A 13,108-nucleotide genomic window follows, 5' to 3' on the forward strand; every position below is an offset into this window, starting at 1 on the left:
ATTGGTCTGTAGTTTTCTACTAGACTGGGATCTCCTTTTTTGAAGATGGGGATGACCATAGCTAGTGACCATAGATTTGGTAGGAAACTGGTCCCGTAAGATTTTTCAAAGATTATGCTTTTTTAGGAAGTATGCACATAGTCCATCAGGCTTGATTGACAGAGAGGATTTTAGGCCCTGTAGTGCTTTTTCAATGTTGTCTTCAGTGAAGTTTATTTGTGTTAAATCGTTGTGAGTATTTGTGATACGACTAGGGCATTTTTGGCATGAGACGTTGCTGTTTACAAAGACTGAGCCAATCAGCATTTTAGAAAAACCCCAAGGTTTGAAAAGTTAAGGAAAACACTTTTTTTAGGCAGACGGGAAGGACTTCCACAAGCAACACTTTCTGGAAATACAAAATAGAGAGGGAAATGGAACAGAATAAACTGAAAAAAGAGGCATTTGAGAGGGAATTGCTGAATTCAATATTACATCACCATGTGTTATTAGAGATCTCATTGTTGTGTGTCATTGCAGAGTTGTAAGGCGAGGGTTGATTAAGTCTCTTTTTTTCAGTGTCATCATAACTTTGAACCATCACCAAATGAATGGTTAGAAATCGAGGACTACCAGTACTAAAATGTTTTTTTTTTAAGTACTCGCTTGCTGAATTTCGACATATGTTGCAGCACAGCCAGTAATATATTTACTCAACTCTCAATTGTTATTAAAAAAGATCTGAAACTCGTTCCAAGTGCTCTTATATTCAGCTGAGTGGCAGTAAGCAAAGTCATGCTTTGAATTTTTCAGCTGGGCTCTCCAAATCTCCCATCATGTCAGCCAATGGATTGGATAACGGCAAATACAATAGATGCCATTCTTCCATTCGGATAAATATGCTTATGTCCAGTAGGAAAGACTGATTACAAGTAGTCCATGACCTACAACCTCAATTTGGAAAATTGAGGTTGTATTATTTTACTGAAAGAGTAGTAGATCCTTGGAACAAACTTCCAGCAGACGTGGTTGGTAAATCCACAGTAACTGAATTTAAACATGCCTGGGATAAACATATATCCATCCTAAGATAAAATACAGAAAATAGTATAAGGGCAGACTAGATGGATCATGTGGTCTTTTTCTGCCGTCAGTCTTCTATGTTTCTATGTTTCAATTTGGAATTGGGATTTCTATTCTGGGCAATGCATTTTGTTAAGTGAGTCATACCAATTTTATGACATTTAATGAAGTCTTTAAAAAGACTTCAGTTGTTGCATGAATCACTGCAGTTGTTAGGTGAATCATGCAGTAGTTAAGAGAATTTGGCTTCTCCCATTGACTTAGCAGGACAAGAAACAATGGATGGAAACTAACCAAGGAGAGAAGCAACCTGGAATTAAGGAGAAACTTCCTAACAATGAGGACAATTAACCAGTGGAACAGCTTGCCTTCGAAAGTTGTAGCGGCTTCACTATTGGAGGTTACTAAGAAGAGACTGGTCAGACACCTGGCTAGATGACCTCTAAGGTCCCTTCCAGCTCTATTCTGATTGGTTTTAATGATCACATGACCCCAAGATGCTGCATAAATACATGCTAGTCTCCAAGCGCCTGAATTCTGACCATATACATTTTTCAATGCCGTTATATTTTTGAACAGTCACTAAATGAATTTAGGCTATAAGTCATGGATTGTTTTTACAAGAGAGACTAAGAAATGTTCATCTCCTCGCTCATTTGGCAATGTGCTAGAATGTTTTTGACAGACATTGCATGGGATGTTGCCAAATTTTACTCAAATGTTGCTTTGCACAAATTGCTTGAGAGCAGATGTGCCCGACCAATAGCCCATGGACTGCATGTGTTTATGGAAAGCCAGCAATACGGCCTCAGAATACTTTAGTAAAATACACTGCTCAAAAAATAAAATAAAATAAAGGGAACACTTAAACAACAGAATATAACTCCAAATAAATCAAACTTCTGTGAAATCAAACTGTCCACATAGGAAGCAACACTGATTGACAATCAATTTCAAGTGCTGTTGTGCAAATGGAATAGTTGTGCAAATGGAATATTCAATGAGAATATTTCATTCATTCATATCTAGGATGTGTTTTTTGAGCAGTATATTTTAAAATTTGTTATTTGTTGGGGTTAGCTCTGGCCCAGCTCCTGCCCCAAGGACTGTGGATGTGGGGGAGACATCCACATGCTGCAGGCCTGTTTTGTCCCTGGTGGAATCTGCTGATGAAGGCTCCTCTGGCCAAGAAGACATGAGTGACAGGGAGGAGGAGAGTGTGGCAGACAGCTCAGAAGGAGATCAATTATCTAGCTCCTCCTTGGATTCAGAACAAGAGTTAATGATACAGCCTCGCATGCGGAGAGAGATGCATAGGCAACAACAACTGAGAGATTATTATCAAAGAAAATGAGGCCACCTGTGGTTGGATGGGGCTGTGATAATTAGTGAGGCTGCTATGAATAGCAGCCTGTGGGTTTGTCCATTGTGGAGGGTTATCTGATCGTTGTGTTTCGTGACTGCTTTCCTGACTTTGACTTTTTGTGTGCTGATTGTTCCCCGCTTTGAAACTAAACCAGGGCAAAGTGTGTTTCACTTTGTGAAAGAAGGACTGTGAATTGCCTCACAGCTGCAAGCTAAGTATCACAGAACTGATAAGGGACTTGTACAAATTACCAGTTTGTTTGGAGACAAGTGCTCTTTGCTATACCAAAAGAGGGCTTAGTTTAAGTGACTTTTCATTATAAAGAACATCGTTTTGAATTTTCAAACGTGTGTGTGTCTGAAATTTGTACCTGTGAATTTTTGGGAGGAGTCTACCAGAGAGCCCGACAGAACAGTTATTTATAATAAATTGGCTATATTTTATCTAGAACCCAAGACAAATCTTCATTCGATTCAGCCCGGGCAAGCTAAACATTGGAGGGTTTTAAGGATTAATTTCTCTGCTGGACTATTGCATCCAATTCCTTTCCACATTTTATGATCCTTGATAGTAAATCAGTAAAGCCAATGATGCTGTTGTTTTAACTTAGCATGGCTGGCTACATTGTGTAATGGGAGCTGGGAAAATGGGTTTATTTTGAATATACCGTATACCTCGGTCATTGAACTTCCTCCTTCCTCTCTGTCCTTCTGCAGGGCCTGGGCTGTCAGCTAAGTAAGTATATATGTTTGTATATGTACATGTGAAAGTTCATTTTTTGTCAAATTAGTGCATTATAGTTGTGGTGGACAACAATCCTCATCTTAGTCGTGCTGGCTAAGAATGGAGAGAGTTGTGGTCCATGACACCTGGCAGGGTGCTGAGGAGACCAAAACTGATTTCTCAGTTTTTTGTAGTTCCTCGGGGTTCACAATAGCAACCCACGGGACTTGTCTGGACAAACAAGCCAGACAGGGTTAATTAAGCTCTTAAGAATGGTTGGCTTTCGTTTTATTATGCTGATCATGCAATTTCTCTTTCTCTCATGCACGCTCGCATACCCAAAGGGAGAACACAGATTTTATCTTGTGATTTCATGCCAGTAATATGTAATGGCTCCTTGTGCAAATAATCCATGTTGGAGAATGAGAGGAAAAAGAATGGGGGAGGGTGGGCATACGAGAAAAAAGTCATTTGGAGGCACCTCTTAAATTCTTGGGGTCCATTTCCACTGCTACCCACAGCTATAACATTTGCAAATGTCCCTCCCCTTCTGCAGAACATTAACATAGGCTCAAGATACAGAAGGATCTTGAACATTGGGTGCTATCAAACAAAATGAAATTCAGTGGTGAAAAAATAAAGTTCTACATTTAGGCAAGAAAAGCAAAATGCACAGGTAGAGTCTATGTAATACCTTCCTCAACAGTGAAAGGGATCTTGGAGTCCATTTAAATATGAGCCAGCAGTGTGCAGCAGCTGCCAAAAAACCCAACACAGTTCTAGGCTGCATTAACAGAGGGATGGAATCAAGATCACGTGAAGTATTAATACCACTTTATAAGGCCTTGGTAAGGCCACACTTGGAAGACTGCATTCAGTTTTGGACACCATGATGTAAAAAGGATGTTGAGACTCTGGAAAGTGTGCAGAAAAGAGCAACAAAGATGATTAGGGTACTGGAGGCTAAAATATATAAAGAATAGTTGCAGGAACTAGGTATCTCTAATTTAATGAAAAGAAGGACCAGGGGAGACATGATAGCAGTGTTCCAATATCTCAGGAGTTGCCACAAAGAAGAAGGAATCAACCTATTCTCCAAAGCACCTGAGGGTGGAAAAAGAAGCAATGGGTGCAAATTAATCAAAGAGAGAAGCAACTTTGAAAGCATTTTTAAATTGTTCTGCTTTTACTGCCAATTAGAACAATTAATCAGTGAAACAGCTTGCCTCCAGAAGCTGTGAATGCTCCAACACTGGAAGTTTTTTCAGAAGATGTAGCATAACCATTTGTCTGAAGTAGTGTAGGGTTTCCTGCCCAAGCAGGGGGTTGGACTAGAAGACCTCCAAGGTGCCTTCCAAGTCTGTCGTTATTATTATTATTTATTATTATTAACTTGCAACCATGTAGTCCAACCTCTCCCCTTCCTTCTCCTAACAAGCGTTTGGCTTTGCTAAAGCCATTTGGATTCAGCCCTTAGCCCCCTAAGCCCACCACCACTGCAATAAATTGCACCACAACTTCTGTGGCAGCTAGCCTATTGGTTGGTGTTCTGTCTGGGTCACTCCGGAAGCCAAGACCAACCCAAAAAGAGAAGCCAGACACACCGGTAAAAGGCAAAGGCAGTTTATAAAATTCAAGAAAAACACAGGTAACAGGAAATGTCCTTACAAACAGGAAAACGCTGTATCTTCAAAGATATCCATGAAGGCAAAAGTCCATGCAGCAATACAGGATTCTTGCTGCCAAGACGAGGCTGTAGATAGCAGACCTACACCTCCCCCGGGTCTTCCAAACTGCTGGGCCACAAGCCAGGAACAGAGACGCCGAGAACAAAGCAGGTCACCGTAACTCCAACTGATAACACTCCACATGGCTTCAAGGGCTTGCCTGCCTTTTAAACCCTGCTAAGGAGGACCACACCCAAGCCCAGCTGTTCCTAATTCAGTGCTGATAATACTTCTTTAATTGTTCCTTTCTTTGATCTGAACATCTCTGTCGCAAGTCAATGACGGCTTGTGCTTCATCCCCTAATGACTCCAAGCTACTGGCTGGGGAGAGGCCCCCCCCCCAGGGCTCTCATGCTGTTCTCCTTCGTCCCATTCCTGACTTTCCCCTCCCCCATCCGACTGCTCAGCCCCCTCCTCTTCGCTGTCCTCCTCCTCCGGGCATGGAGCCAGCAGAGACACAGCTGGTCCCTGAGCAGCCTCAGGCTGAACCACAACAGTTGGCGGCTAACTCTCTGAGCAGCAAAAAGCCATGGATGAACCCTGCTTCAGCCGTGCCGAAATACATGGGATGGATGGGCCGTGGAGCAAATGAGTGAGTGGAGGGTGGGTGTCAGTCGAACTGAATTGCCCGAGGAGGAACCTTGGTGGAAAAGGAGGTGCAGCCAAGGGTAGGAACCAAAAAGTCCCATTCCGCTTCAGTCTGTTAGGTTGGGCGAGGGAGCTTCCTGTATTGCCCCCATTCACATTCTCTCTCCATCCCCACCTTGATTTCAGAAAAGAAGGATGTTCTGTGTATACGTGGTGAATCCAGACCAGACCCAGAACTAGATCCAATCCTAAGGCTGGTTCAGATGAACTCAAGGAACACTCTTTGGTGCCCGGAGGAAGGAGGCTGCATTCCCTGTGTGCAAGTGACGTTAACTCTCGGATTGATAGGTAAGGGGAGGTGACCCAAGCATCAGTTCTTGGAAGTCTGATCTAAGTGTAGTAGACAAAATTATCTGCTACAACATCCTACCTGTCAGCTTCAATCGCAATAATACACGAGCGCACAATAGATACAAATTCAAGGTAAAGAGCTCCAACTCGATTGCAGAAAATACGACTTCAGCAATAGAATTGTCAGCATTCCAAACAACACCCAAGAAATAAACCTTGGCCCTCGCCCAAGTTCCAATTTATTGGCAGAGCCAGGTTGATTATGAAACTGTAGTCATCCCGATAATAACTTGTCCTACAGTTCTCCACCCAGGTTAAGGTTCATCCCACACCCACAAGTTCATCACATGGACCACTCTGTTTCTCTCAATGTCCACGATCCTCCCCTCTACTTCTGGCTGGTGCTAAACAAAGGATGACCTTGAATTTTCTGGAAATAATTTGTGGTGGCTAGTATCTATCCCTCTCATGCAATTACACAGAGAGAGAGAGACACACAATTCCCACAGTACTATTCTACTTGTGGCAGACCAAAGTCTCTAACTTTTAAATATTGGATTTGTAATGTTTTCTTGTTGTGAGCCGCTCCGAGTCCTCGGAGAGGGGCGGCATACAAATCTAATTTATTATTATTATTATTATTATTATTATTATTATTATTATGATAATAGTAGTAGTAATAGTAATAATAATAATAATAGTAATAATAATAATAGTAGTAGTAGTAGTAGTAGTAATAATAATAATAATAATAATAATAATAATAATAATAATAATAATAGTGAACCCAGCTGGTAGATACTGGGCTCACCTAAGACTTCTTAAGGTCCTAGTCCTTACACTTCACAATGCATTCAAGAGCTTTCCTCTTGCTGTCAAGGCAACTAAAATCTCATCCTTGCCCAACTTGTTAAATCTCTCTCTGCCATTAGATCTCTTCTTCCTTATTTCAATTTCCCACCCTGAAAATCAACAGTCATCTCTAACCACAACCAGCCATCAGAGGAACAAAGTGACAGGCGTTTAATGTCTTTCAAAAAGAAAAAGGAAATAATTGCTAGCTAACTATAAATCTTTTGTTCTGCATTTTGCATTCTTTTAGCCCTATGTAATATGCAAATAATAATAATAATAATTAGATTAGGATTAGGCCAGCATCTGACAGCTGTGGCTAGGGGAACCTTTGCACAGGTTCGCCTAGTGAACCAATTGTGATCATACTTGAATCGGGAGGCTCTTCTCACAGTCACTCATGCCTTTATCACATCATGGTTAGATTATTGCAACACACTCCACATGGGGCTACTCCTGAAGAGTGTTCGGAGTCTATAGCTGGTCCAGAATACAACCACGTGAGCTGTTGTGGGTGCATCTAGGTTCACCCACATCACACAAATTCTCTGTAGACTGCACTGGCTCCCAATTGGTCTTCAGGTGCAATTCAAGGTGTTGGTCATTACCTTTAAAGCCCTACATGGCTTAGGGCCAGGCTATCTTCGAGACCGCCTTCTACCACATAGCTCCCAGCAACTTATAAGGGCCCACAGAGTTGGTCTTCTCTGGGTCCCATCAGCTAAACAGTGTTGGCTGGCAGGCCCATGGGGAGGGCCTTCTCTGTGGCTGCTCTGACACTTTGGAACCAGCTGCCTCCTGAGATCCGGACTACGCCAACTCTACTGGCCTTCCAGAAAGCCATAAAGACCTGATTTTTCCGGTGGGTCTGGGGCTGTGGATCTGATGGTACATCAATCAGGATCTGGCCATTAATGACATGCATGCTTTTTAAACTGTTTTAATTGTTTTTAATTGTTGGTTTAAATTGTTTAAAATTGTTTTTAAGAGGTCTTGATATTAGATAGATATAGATATAGATATAGATATAGATATAAATATAAATATCTTTTATTCATAAATATTCACTGAATTTGAAAGATTGTCTTTGCAGTCTTTGATTTGTAACGTCTGTATGATAACTCATTACACAGATAGTATAAGCTTCTCTAAACATTTGGACTGTTGCACCCAAGGGCGGTTGATCCTGTAGTTTCACCACCTGTTATCTTTGGCAAAATAGATGCATTCCAATAGGCAAGGCTTCATTCCTTTTGCTTCTTTCTAGAGCCACCTGCATTGGGCGCAAAACAAGATGGAGGAGCCATCAGAGAGAAGCCCAAAGGACACCGTAAGAGTGAGTAGGTCCTCCTTGACTGCAGCTCCTTGTTACCGGATGGAAACGGTCCTTATTTTGCTTTTGACCCTGCTCTCTTTCTATCTCCAGAAATCCCACGAACACACGTTTTGCTCATGGCCAAGACATATTCTTCTTCTCGTTGTGTTGAAGTGGAGGTTTGGCTTCCCTACGACTGGGAAAGTCAGAACAATAATTCCTTGGTAAGACTCACAGATTCCTAGAGGCATCCCCTCTCCTAGAGGTAGGAAGATCTAGTTCAGTGATGATGAGCCTTTGTGGCTAGGTGTATCAAAGGGTCAGAAAGCCCTTGAACTTAACTCTGCTGTCATTTTTGCCTCCCACCACAAAAGACAAACAATTATTTACAATTATTTGTAAATAACACAATTCAAGATGTTGGTTATTGCCTATAAAACCCTACATGGCTTAGGGCCTGACTATTTACAGAACCGTCTCCTGCCACATCATCATCATCATTATTATTATTATTATTATTATTATTATTATTATTATTATTATTGATTAGATTTGTATGCCGCCTCTCTCCGTAGACTTCCCAGAGGCCTATTAGATCACACAGAATCAGCCTTCTCTGGGTCCCATCGACTAAACAATGTAGGTTGGCGGGACCACAGGGAGGGCCTTTTCTGTTGCTGCCCCAGCTCCATGGAATCAACTCCCCCCCCATGTTCGCTCTGCTCCCACTCCACTGGCCTTTCGAAAAGTTGTTAAGATCTGGCTTTGCCGACAGGCCTGGGGGCCATGAACTTTGATATCTGACGTGCCTGAATTATGTTTGACTGGTATGTATGTTTGTTAGATTGGTTTAAGGACTTTTATAATGGGTTTGTTAGGGCTATAATGGAGTTTTAAATCTACTGTTGATGTTCGACTTCTTTTTATTATTGTATAGTGATGGGTGAACCCAAAGGTGTTCGGGTTCGGCAAGTTCGGACGAACTTTACGCAAAATTCGGCCAAACCCGAACCGAACCCGAATGGGGAATCCCTCCCACGAAGAGATTCAGGGGGCGGAGCTTTGACGTCACTGGCAGGTTGCTAAGGACGCCAAGGTGATCACTTCCTGGATTCCATATGCAGGCTCGGTTCACCCATCACTATTATTGTACTACTGTTTTTATTGTTGTAAGCAGAGCTGAGTCCTATGGGATTGGGCGGCATAGAAGTCGAATAAATTAAATTAAATAACATGTTTATTTATTCTTTGAAAAAATGTAGTCCAGTCATGAATGCTGTCATCTATTGTATAAAAAAGCATTAATTAGTTAAAAAAAAAGAGAAAGAAATATGAGTGAAGCAAATTCATTTTTGGAGTTTGGCTTTCAAAAATAATTGTTGTTGGGAGTTGGTGAATTTAGCATGTCACCCAAAACATGAGGGTGTGTCTCTTTTGACAGTCCTGTCATACACTCATCATCACTGATCTAGTTATTTATTATTATATTGATTCCCAGCCCTTCTCTGGACGGTGTCTTGTCCTGGACCTAGGCCTGTGATGGCGAACCTATGACATGCATGCCAGAAATGGCGTATAGAGCCCTCTCTGTGGGCACGCGCACCAGCCAGTTGGTGACTGGTGAAGGGAGGGGGGGGTAGATAGGTGGAAATTTATTTATTTATTTATTTGTCAAACAATTATTGGGTGATAATTTGTACATATTAAACATTAGATAAGTAATGATAAAAAGTAGACAATAGGACAGGGACCGTAGGCACAATGGTGGGCTTATGCACGCCCCTTACAGACCTCTTAGAAAGGGGGAGAGGTCAATTGTAGATAGTCTAAGGTTAAAGGTTTTGGGGTTAGGAGCAGAAACCACAGAATCAGGTAGTGCATTCCAGGCGTTGATTACTCTGCTGCTGAAGCCATATTTTTTGCAGTCAAGTTTGGAGCGGTTGACATTTAGTTTAAATAAATTTCGTGCTCGTGTGTTGTTGCGATTGAAGGTGAAGTAGTCGTTAACAGGCAGGACATTTTGGTATATGATTTTATGAACTATAATTAAGTCGGAATGGAGACGTCGGAGTTATAAGTTGTCTAAACCAAGAATTTCAATTCTGGTGAGTAAGGTATTTTGTTGTGAGAAGAGGAATGAAGGACTCTTCTTGTGAAATATTTCTGGACTCTCTCAATTGTGTTGATGTCAGATATGCAATGTGGGTTCCGTACAGGCAAGCTGTATTCTAGGATTGGTTTGACAAATGTTTTGTAAGCTCTTGTTAGCAGTTTAAAATTACCTGAGAAGAAGCTGCGAAGGATTATTCCAAATTCCAAAAAAAATTCCTACCATTTCCTGTGGGCGTGGGCACAAGTGATATCAAGTTGGCCACACCCACTCAGTCACATGTCCCTGTCAGAGTTACTTTGAATTTGCGTTGGAAACATGGCGAATACCAAGCACAAGGTAGTTTTCTCAGTAAAAACACGACAGCAGTATTTTTCCTCAGAAGGCTCTTTTACTTCTTCAGTAGTATCAAAAAGTAACTATTTACAGAACAAACTGCCAACCAACCAGCCACTGTTAGACCACGCTATGCTAAACCACTAAACCAAACCATCAAACCAGACCACACCCACTCAAAAGGTGTATTACATTACATACATGTAGTGACCAATCAGATCATAAAAGAGATTGCATCCTTATGCTGAAGCACCATGACTCAGCATTCACTTCACTTCTACTGTACTTGTAATGTTACTTCAGGTTTATATCCTGATAGGCCCCAAAACCAGTAGCAAAAGTGTTTGAAAGCCACCACTGTGAAGCAGCCTTGGTAACTGAAGATACGTTGACTTCAGCCCCAAGACTGCCCCAGCCAGCGTATGTTTTTTTGATCCCGGGTGGAGTTCCCTACCAATAACAACCTACCAATGTTGCCATGGAGTCCTTTGTCCCTTAAAAAATGGAGTATACTAATATTTTATTTATTTTATTTATCCTTTGTCCAATATACAATACATATGGAAGAGAACAGACATTAAGTAATATATATGACGAGAGAAAGTAAAAAGAAGAGAAGTAGATGGGAGGGAGAGAATATATATGATATAAGAGATAAGGAGAGAATATATATGACATATGAGATAAGGAAAGACAATTGGACAGGGGACGATAGGCACATCAGTGCACTTATACACGCCCCTTACTGGCCTCTTAGGAACCTGGAGAGGTCAATTGTGGAGAGTCTAAGGGAGAAGTGTTGGGGGTTGGGAGTTGACACTATTGAGTCCGGTAATGAGTTCCACGCTTCGACAACTCGATTGTTAAAGTCATATTTTTTACAGTCAAGTTTGGAGCGATTAATATTAAGTTTGAATCTGTTGTGTGCTCTTGTGTTGTTGCGGTTGAAGCTGAAGTAGTGGGCAATACTTAAATCGTGTTTTAGGCACCGCAGTTCTAAGCTTTCATAATAATAAGTGCTTATTCTGTGTACTTTGTTTTGTGCGCTATTTGGTCATTATAATGTACACAAACTGAATTAGGTAGGTTAAAAAGACCGGCCTTGTCCTGATCTATTTGGAAAACCGACAAGCAAGGCATGCTGGTAATTACGTTTACCTTTGTTTGCATTTCTCTCAGCAGCTATTAATTTAGGATTGTTTTATTTACATTGTAATCTTACCTTTCTTCCAAAGAATGCAGGCTAGCATTCTTGCAATACATTAGGCAGAGTTAGCGAATCGACTGCCATCAGCTGAGTTCACACAATCAGGGGTTTTCAAACCTGGCAACTTTATGGACTTCAACTCCCAGAATTCTCTAGCCAGCTATGTTAAGTTTGGGGACCCCTGGGTTAAATGGTTAAAATGCTGGATTAGAAACCAGAAGTTTTAGTCCTGCCTTATTTATGAAAGACCACTTCTGTGATTTGGGGCCAGTCCCCATTCTTTCAGCTCAAGCCATCACAAAGGATTCTTGTTGTGGGGAAAATAGGAGGAAGGTGTATTGGATATGTTTGCCACCTTACATTACTGGTAAAATAACAAAGGTGGGATAGAAATATAAATAAATAAAATCAGCTGACATATATGGCATGGTTTCCAAACTCTGGGTGGCTACAAGCAAACCATATTTAGATTTAACACAAAGCATCTACGTATATCTAGATAGGCACAGGGTCTTTTCCTCTCCTTATTTTACCTGTCAGTTGCATCCATGCAGCTTTGTGGCTAAATCAGGGGTGGGTTCTAACTTACCTGGTTCGCTTCCTCCTGCGCTGAGTGGCCACCACCTATAGGTGTACACATGTTTTGCACTTGCGCAGTGCCAAAAATCCCCCCCAAAAGCCAAAAACCAGATGGCGGCGCATATACAGTGCTGGAAGCTTAGCTTCTGCACATGTGCAGAAGAAAAAAAATCAGAAAACAAATCTCCCCCCCTCAAAAAATCCCCGCAAAATTCCAAAAAAGATCCAGTAATACTACTACTAATACTACTACTACTACTACTACTACTACTACTAATACTACTACTAATACTAAGCATATAAGCATAGATCAGAGTTTCATTTTAATGTGTGCCATTGTGTACAGTCAGGAGTGAGTTCCAACTTACCTCTCTGCCACTCTGCTCCCTCTTGTGCCAAGTGGGCGCCCCACATGGGCGTACATGTGCTTTGTGTATCCACCTATGCGCAGTAATGAAAAACCCGAGGGGAGGGACAAAATAAAAGCAAAAAAAAGAGATGGCAAGCACATGCAGAGTGCTGGAACTTGGCTTTTATACATGCTCAGAGGGGGAAATAATAATAATAATAATAATAATAATAATAATAATAATAATAATAATACTGGTTATTATTATAATAATAGTCATCGCTTTTAATACTCATAATAATGATGATGATGATGATGATGATGGCGGCGCCCATGGACCGACACTGACCAATCTGATTTGTTAACACCATCGTGACGTCACCAGTGAGTCGCTACCAGTTCGGGCGAACCAGTCCGAACCCAACTCTGTGTACAGTATACAGTGGTACCTCTACTTACGAATTTAATTCATTCCGTGACCAGGTTCTTAAGTAGAAAAGTTTGTAAGAAGAAGCAATTTTTCCCAAAGAATCAATGTAAAAG

The 13,108-nt window shown here is 41.3% G+C and overlaps 1 protein-coding gene across 2 annotated transcripts in view; it reads left to right on the forward strand.

The window, feature by feature from the left end:
* Positions 1-13,108, forward strand: part of LOC139160305 (interleukin-17 receptor C-like) — a 44,711-nt gene that overhangs the window by 3,823 nt on the left and 27,780 nt on the right. For both annotated transcript variants that reach the window (XM_070738033.1, XM_070738034.1), the window contains exons 2-5: positions 3,145-3,163; positions 5,653-5,814; positions 7,937-8,005; positions 8,096-8,208. In XM_070738033.1, coding sequence (XP_070594134.1) covers positions 3,145-3,163; positions 5,653-5,814; positions 7,937-8,005; positions 8,096-8,208 — 363 coding nt within the window. The remainder of the gene's footprint in view (positions 1-3,144; positions 3,164-5,652; positions 5,815-7,936; positions 8,006-8,095; positions 8,209-13,108) is intronic.

The sequence above is a fragment of the Erythrolamprus reginae genome, chromosome 2, assembly GCF_031021105.1.
Source record: "Erythrolamprus reginae isolate rEryReg1 chromosome 2, rEryReg1.hap1, whole genome shotgun sequence".
NCBI classification, from domain to species: Eukaryota; Metazoa; Chordata; class Lepidosauria; order Squamata; family Dipsadidae; genus Erythrolamprus; species Erythrolamprus reginae.